This window comes from Myotis yumanensis, unplaced genomic scaffold (genome assembly GCF_028538775.1).
Source record: "Myotis yumanensis isolate MYYU_CA2020_CCGP unplaced genomic scaffold, mMyoYum1.0.hap1 SCAF_2, whole genome shotgun sequence".
NCBI classification, from domain to species: Eukaryota; Metazoa; Chordata; class Mammalia; order Chiroptera; family Vespertilionidae; genus Myotis; species Myotis yumanensis.
In genome coordinates this window covers 136522343-136531084 of record NW_027223753.1, presented here as the reverse complement: position 1 = coordinate 136531084, position 8742 = coordinate 136522343, and the positions used below count along the sequence as shown (strand labels likewise).

At 33.6% G+C, this 8742-nt stretch overlaps 1 protein-coding gene across 4 annotated transcripts in view; it reads right to left on the bottom strand.

Annotated features, from left to right (window-relative positions):
• Positions 1 to 355: 355 nt before the first annotated feature.
• The window catches only part of EPHA6 (EPH receptor A6), a 945921-nt gene continuing 937534 nt past the window's right edge, over positions 356 to 8742 (bottom strand). For all 4 annotated transcript variants that reach the window (XM_070406043.1, XM_070406044.1, XM_070406045.1 and 1 more), the window contains 2 exons: positions 7598 to 7747; positions 356 to 6452 (listed from right to left, as the gene is read on the bottom strand). In XM_070406043.1, coding sequence (XP_070262144.1) covers positions 6338 to 6452; positions 7598 to 7747 — 265 coding nt within the window. In that variant the 3' untranslated portion in view covers positions 356 to 6337. The remainder of the gene's footprint in view (positions 6453 to 7597; positions 7748 to 8742) is intronic.

Sequence of the window (8742 nt, the reverse complement as noted above, 5' to 3'; positions counted from 1 at the left end):
ATGATTAACAAAATGATTATTAATGTATCAGAACTAAAGCATATAGAGTAACATTTAAAATCATTTTTATACTTGTTAGGACTCTCAAGTATTGTGCCCCCCCCCCCCCCCACCAAGCTCCCATTTCACATTTTCATTTTTTGCTCTTGGAGGCCTAAAAAACTAAAATTATATAAAAACTGTGCATTTGTAAAAAGAAAATTAGATTTTTGCATAGTATAGATATATTCTTACATTTTTTTGTTGAATACATACATATGGCATTGAAAGAAACATTACATTAAGACAAATTAAAAACTTCAATGACAAACATTTATGCACATTAAACCTTATTTTCCAAACAGTGCAGAAACTTTAAAAAGCTCCAATAAGTATTTATTATTATATTGTTCACAAAATTTAGTATTGTTTTAAAGATACTTTTGAAGATATGCAATAATAGCTCTAGGTAAAGTGCCAATGCCTTTTCAAACAAGTTAGATTTCACAATGCTCACATCAATCACAAACCAAAACATAGCTCATTCAGTTATAAGTTAGCAAAGGAGAGGCCATTGATTTTGTCGTAGACCACAATTTTAAATAGATTTATTTCAAAGACAAAAATAATGTGTGGCAATAAATAAATCATGTACAGTCAAAGAAAAACATTACAACTTTAATATTGATATTACTGGATAAATATTTCTAAAGCACAAAAATTAGTACTTTGTATGAAAAATGAGCAAACAGAATGAATATATTCTGGCTTCTCTTTGACTGAGTGAAGATGTGTTTAAACGAAAATTTAACAAAAGCATTATCTATCTAAATGAGCACATTTCATTCTACAAATTACTAAATGTGGAAGAGAGACTTAATTCATTACAAAAGCAATAGAAGAGGATATTTTAAATGAGGTAAAAATCGTGAAAGTGTATTGTGTACTCATTTTTATGATTTAGCACTATTCACTCCTTCAATCTTGATTTCAAAAAGTTAAATGATATTTGGTCTTTCTAGAACAGAGGCAAATTAAGTCTGTTCTAAGGATGATGATCTATAAATGTGCATAGAGATGTTCATATCAATGTTGCTTGTCATGTAAGCTCACATTTAACTCATGAGAACAAGGATGTCTATCTTCAGAGTTAATAATTCCTAAATGTAAAATTTGATTTAGACATATGAAAAGTGAAGTTTCTCATGTCCTTGGAGTTTTCTTTATAATAATATATTATTTTGGAATAAAGGTAGTTCTGCCTTCAATGAAGAAGACTAATGAGATGGAGACTCTGATGCGAACTAAACAGGAATTCTGAAGCAGGGTTGTCCTCCTTTTTTTATTTATAGAACACTTAATGCCATATCTCAGTTCTGATTTATTATTTGAGTTGATAACTTATTATCTTAACCAAAAGCGAATTTATGATGACAGATTAAAGACAACCAGAGGTTACAAATAATGGAGAAACATGGATAAGGACAGAGCTTTCCTTGAGAGATTTTTGCTAGTTCTGATACTTTTCTAATTTACAGCTCCCAAGAAATAGTGCTCTTAATCTGTACTTTATTTTCTAACCTAAAGTAGAAACCACATCTTTACATTTAAGAGCTATTTTTCATCCTCATCTGTCATGTACTCCTTTAAAGGTGGTGGAATTCTTTAAGCTATTTTCTTTTAAATGAAACATATATAAAGTTCTCTTAATTAAAAGTTCTCTTAGATATTTAATATTCTGATTAACCAGTGCTGAAATTCAAACAAGAACCTTCCTTGGTTTTGTTTAAAAAGAACTTTACTTTCAATGGGAAAGTGCAAACATATTAAAATGCAGGGGATTTGGCATCATTGAGAACACAAAACTTTGTATTTGCCAGATTATTTTTTAAAAGAGTAAGTGTTTCCTTTTACTAGTGTTTTACTATCCTTAGTAATGGAAAATTTTTCTTTTAATATTTTCTTTCATTTTTAAATACAGTAATTTTGAATCAACAATGATAAGCTAAAGGTAGACTTTCAAATCTATTCTAAAATCCTATAAAAGCAAGTGCCAACTGAACAAAAATCCTCTTTTGAATTAAAAATAAAGAACCCAAGGCTTTCAATCAAGATGTAAATGTCCTTTTAAAGACATTTTATATAAATCTATCATTCATTTGAAATTTGAATTTAATTATTTGTAGAAGAAAGATAATTAGAACTACATTTTGATGACCTGGATCTTTTTCCCCCAGAAGACACGAATATCATGTCATCCCCTGATAACAGAAAATAGTATTTTTCATGCTAAGAAACCTTTTAAATACCTAATATTTTTTTTAAGGGAACAGTAAGAGAAAGATGGAGTATTTATTTTTCTGCAATGAAGATTTTTATGTTTCTTTATTTCACCTAGTAATATGTTAGATATATCATGAGTAATCATCTCTTTCCCTTGTTAAATGTATCATATATGAAAGAATTTTATGCAACCATTGCAGGTTCATACTTATTCTTACATTTACTAAGATTAGTGAATTGGCTTAGGCAAGAGATTACTCAAGAATTGTTTTTAAAAAGTGTCCGATGTTTTCTAATTAGTAACACCTTTGAGGTAGTGAGTCTGCATACACATGAACAGAAAATATGGCCATGAATATATCACTGACTGTGAGATGATAATAAGAGTTTTTGACTCTTTTAAATTAATAATAAATTGCCTTAGCTAAAGCTATAGAAAAGGATCATCATCATCCATTTTTGAAATTACTTTCCAAAACACTTAATTTCCAGTTAATGAAAATCCAGAACTCAGATGTTTTGTGACTACAAATGCTCCCATTTATGTGGTAGGACCCAAAATATTAAAGTATGATGTTTGCAACGTTTCTTCTTCCCTCCACCCTCAGCATCTTTTATGGAGACCCATAAGGTCTTTTTGGACTTGCTGTGCTACCTTTTTTTTTGCTGATAAGGGTAAGGGAGAGTGGTAGGAGATGAGAAACGAAAAGAGATGGGATGGAGGAATAAAGAGAGAACAGAGGGGACTGAGAAAGGAAGGTTTGGAAAAATTAATAAAGGAATAGAAAAAAGATACCTAGTATTCATGAACCTTTTGCGATAAGAGATTTAACTGACTGCTTTACAGCGTAGAAATTGGGTAGGGAAAGAAATAAAAATGGATTTTTAAGGAAAAAAGTCACCCTTCAGAAGACTTTCCGTAAAGACTGCTTTTCAAGGATTGGATTTGGATTTGTTTTCCATTCATGAACTGAGGCCCTAAAGCTGAAGCTGGAAGTCTGCTTTATTTACGTGATAGCCGAATGGATTTTTGAAGGATAGGACAGAGTGAAATAAGAGAAATCATCTTGATTATGGCATGCATAACTTACTTATCAACAGTTATAACGGCGCAAAAGAGGTATAATTATTGATTCTGGTTAAGCTAAGAGCTTTGCAATTTGTGACTTTTTAAATTTGATGATTTATGTACCTAATCTCCTCGATTGTGCATTGTTTTAAAAATTTTTTCAGATATGCCTTATAATATGAGAAAATGAGTTGACTACAGACTGGAAATTGACCACCCAGAATATAAGATGAAAATAGTTTCTTCATCTGTCTGATTGTCAAAATCCAAAAAGACTCTCAGTAGTGTAGATAAGAAAATTTAAAATAATGCAGGTACATGAATATATATGCATATTTTAGTTATCAAAGATTTTTCCTGAAGGCTTGTGATTTATGAAGTTACTCATTTTCTTCCTATAATTAAGTGCTATGCTTATGCATATTAAAGTTTTAATTACTGAATATGTACACTAGTAAATCTCAAAATATTTCATGTAAAATTTTTAAACATATTTGACAACTTAACTATTAACATTCCTGCATATTATCATTCCCTTGGGATCATGGACTCTGTGATTGATAGGCAGTAAAGAAATAGCTTTATTTTTAATGTTTCAGTTTAATATTGCACACATATTTCAACCTTGCTCTGACCATAATGAGGTTCAAAATTACACTCTTAGGATTATCATGCTTATAGTTCTGAAAAATGTAAATGTAATTTTAAAGAGGATTTGGGGTAAGAGACAAAGTTAAAAGACAGTTTATAAAACTAGATAAGGATGTTAGGAAAGAAAAAAAGTATAGATTAACCAGATATGGATAGAATCAGACTTTTTTAAGAAAAAAATTTCTTAACAGAGAACTTCAATGTAGCAAACACTGAATGTTCTTCCTAAAGAAATTTAAACATTTCATCAAAGTATACAGATGTTGCTGACAGAGTCCTATGGAAGACCATAATTATTCTATTCCTTATTTTTCTAAATACCTTTTTTATTGTATTATAAAAATAAATATATATGGTTAATAAATTTAATCTGTTTTACATCTGTTATTTATGTTATTATTTAATATATATTTGAAGACAGGTAAATGTGGATATTTTATATTTCCTCTAAATGTATTCATATTTGTGTTAATGTATCAAGCAAACTGCAGATAGTTTGTGAGTGATGTGTGACCATGCGGGTGATGGCTGGAAAATGCTGCTAGCTATTTCTGATACACTTACTTAAAAAGTGATGGAGTTCCTACTTTTTTCCTTTTTAGTATACTTCAAGGAGTATTTTAAAGACTCTTCCTTTTAGCTCTATACATTTTTTTTTGAAATAAGACAAATTAAGCTGTGGTAGGCAAAAATCAGGAGATAAATCATTAAGAAAATAAATATGTGGAAAAGTGTAGTCTAACGGGATAATCAACAAATCTGAAAAAAGATAAACAAAAAAAGTGAATCTCCTTTAATAGCAAGAAAGCTACTGTCACCAAAAAATGTGATTTAGGTAGGAATCTGAGAATGTGGGTAGGCACCTTTATCTATGTGATCAAATAAACACTGATTTATTACATTAGCATCTTTAGACAACCTGGCCTTTTGGTTTTTCTTCCTTAACACATTCTCCCTACTCTTATACCTAGCACAACAGTCATTTTTTTTTTTTTTAGTTTCACAAAGAACAGCTGATTTTATAATTGAATTTGTTCAATTAAGGTGACTCAGCTTAATTCACTAAAAAATGTACTTGTCTTTTTGACAGCCTCTAAGAAGATTATGACAACAGCATACCTTAGCTGTTTCATGCTTTTATGTTACTGTATTATGAACCCAGGTTGACACAATATTTATGTATGTTCATGTGTTAGATCAGTTTATGCTCTCTTTGGAGTATGCAATGGCATACCTGTCTCTTGGAAGGTTTGGAAAACAGCTCAGCATGTTCATGTAACTTATTCTTATGAACAAAACCACAATTCTTAAGCTTGCAAAATGCACTAATATCAAATGGTCAGCTACATGTGTTTATTTTCTTTTGCCACCAGACAACTATTATTAAATGCTGTTTAAATTAAATTAACATTTTAACATTAAATCCAAGGCTATAATCTTAGAACTTTTATTTCAAGGAATTCTACTGAGAATAATTACTTTTGGAAACTTGTGAAGAAGAGCCAAGGAAATAGTCATGTTTTATTCTATACTTCACGCTGTGAAAGCCTTTAGAGCAAAGGACTCTGTCATGGTCTTTCTAGAGGTGATCTTTATAAGGTAGTAGAGAAATGTACTATAGTACTGTAGTTAGTAAAAAATTAGAGGGGGAAAGCCTCTAAACTACCACCTACTATGAAATACGTAGGACACTTTTAAAAAAATAGACAAACCCAGCCTTAGAAGATCTGAAAGCACAGTATGTTTTTCCCTTTCCCTCCCCGATAACCCCCTTCTCACCATAGTCACACCTGACAAGAATTCACTACATAAAACCATTGCTCATTTCTGTAAATCTAACAACATTAGGCATCAACAATTAGACCATTATAAAATAAAATAACAATACGACCCATAGAGTTAAATATAATTATCTAACAAATAAATATGCATGTCAATTTGGAAGCTACTTGATCACAAACCATGAAAATAAGGTCAACTATTTCTTTTTCATCTACCATCAAACTCTAAATACATCATTAAGGAAGTTACATCTGGGCAAATTCCTGTGTTAAGTCCCTGAACACTTCCCAAATGCTGTTATACAAAGTTACACATCCATGCTGAGTTATTTACCATTGTGTAGTGATATCTGCAGTGGGCCAGGGTTTTATTTGCAGGTTATTCAGAGAGGAGCTATGAAGCATGATTTAAAAATCCAGGTTGGAAGCATAAACAAGAGTGTGTGCCCCGTAGTCTGAGCAGGGGACAGCAGTTTGTAGAGTGATGTTTGGAGATTCAGAAGAGCGGGTAGTAGAGAGGATATCTTTCATTATAGAAATGCTGAGGCACAAAACACCGGTGCTTGTAGTCCTTTCATACATGAAATCCTTTCTCCTGTATGTGCATCATGTGTAAACGTAACGTCTGTATACTGCTGACTATTCGTCTCTGGTGTCCAATGAGTATGACTCCAATTCTTCTAATGTCACTGAGAGACAAAAAGAGAGAGAGAGAGGGAGAGAAAGAGAGAGGAGGCAGGGAAAGAGGGGGATAGAGAATAGAGAATATGAACATTTAGATCTGAGATGTTGCCAACTCCTCTTTACTTTTTTCTCTCGCATAAAATTGTGTTTTCAAATTTGGGGAATATCCAAGACCTAAGTATGAGAGAGAGGAAATAAACATTGAGATATGGCAAATATGTAACATGTCTGATTTGCTTTATAAATTTGCCAAAAATTGTATAACTGGTAAAATAAAAGTTTAAGAAGACATATAAATGAACATTAAGAGTTTGTTACTTTTTTCTTCTCCCTGGTGCTAGTGAATACATCAAGTTAACCTCAAATTTAAGGAAAATTTCAAATTCAGGCACTAATGTAATATTCAGACATGTCATAGGCCTAAACATTATATAATTTAGGTAATTGTATAAATTTTCAACAGTGTTAGCAAAATAGTATGTAGGGCAGAATGTATAGTGTGGACTCCATTTGAGTTCTCAGATCTTTCAATAATTTGAAAAAGAATGCCATTGTATTATGCTGAATCATATGAAATTGTCATTATTATTTTAAAACAATGGCAATTTCATATGGTTCGACTTACTAGTTTTAGTATCTAACCTTTTAAGCACATCTTGAGCACTTTTATTGCACCCAGGCAAAAGAAAATCTTTGAGACAGTGGGAAAATGACTGGACATAATACTATAGAGAAGGAAATCTGAAATGACATGATAATATTGTATTATTACAATTATTACATTTGATGAAGTAACAGGAAGTGACTACTAGTCTATAAGATGAGCATATATGAGTAATAAATAACTTACCAGAGTAAAACCATGTTGATGTAAAGTCTATGATGTGAACAAGCCTAATATGCATTTTAGAAATTATTATAAAATTTTAAATAGCGATTTGAATAAAATATATTCTTTTAAAGAATAGTAGTTAAAAGTGTAATGTCCAACTTCCACTAGAACAGTATTTGGAAATGGTGGGGAAAGATGTGGGAATGCTATAGGAGCCTTAGGAAAGGTAGTTTAACCATGGTTTCTTGATACAGTACTTGAATTTATAATCCCCTGGGTGGAGCATCTAAACCCAGTAATAACCCTAGTACCACTTACTCGATGCTCATTCTTGAAATCAGGTCAAAAGTCGTAAACCCTGCAGCCATGAAGTTATTCTTATATTGCCCCATTTTTATAGAATCCAGCCAGTCACCCACTGTGACAAACAGAGGATATTCAGGAACTTCTCCAGGCGACTCCGGCATTCTACAAGGAAAAGAAACCATGGAGACCATTTAAAGCCAGATAAAGCAAAAATTAGCCAACTTTCTTTTTTCTTTTACAGTAATCTTATATCTAACTAGTGGCCCAGTGTATGAAATTCATGCACGGGGGAGAGGGATGTCCCTCAGCCTGGCCTGCACCCTCTCCAATCTGGGACCCCTCGGAGAATGTCCAGCAGTCGGACATCCCTCACACAATCCAGGACTCCTGGCTCCCAACCGCTCACCTGCCCGCCTGCCTGATTGCCTCCTAACTGCACCCCTGCCGGCCTGATTGATGCCTAACAGCTCCCCTGCTGGCCCGATCACCCCCAACTGCCCTCCCCTGCCAGCCTGATCGCCCCCAACTACCCTCCCCTGCTGGACTGATTGCCCACAACTGCCCTCCCCTCCCACAACCCACCTCCTCCACTGGGACTGGCCTCCATGCTGTGCGGAGCCACGGGACCCCCAGGCCTCATTGCGCAGAGCGGCCACTGGGCTCCGCCTCCACTGTGCATACAGCCATCTGTGGCGGCCATCTTGTGACGACGTCATGCATGAGGGCCATCTAGGCTTTTATTAGTATAGACTAGAGGCCTGATGCACAAAGTTCATGCAAGAGTAGGCCTTCCTTCCCCCGGCTGCAGGCACTGGTATCCCTCTGGCACCCGGACCTGGACTTCCCTCTGGTCCTGGCTTCGTCTGGAATGACGCCTGGTCTAATTAGCATATTACACTTTTATTATTATAGATGTTTCCAACCTCCATTTAAAAAATCTCTAATTTCCATCATATTCCATCAACCACTTTTACCTGTTCAGTTTCTCTTGTCAGGTTTTTTTTTGTTGTTGTTTTTTGTTTTGTCTTTTTCTGCTTTTTGACACTACTGGGTCTTATACTTGGTATATAATGAGAAAACTCACATCTTACAACTTCTTGCACAAAATTATGTTTTCAAATTTGGGGAATATCCACAAGGAGAATAACTAGCCACAG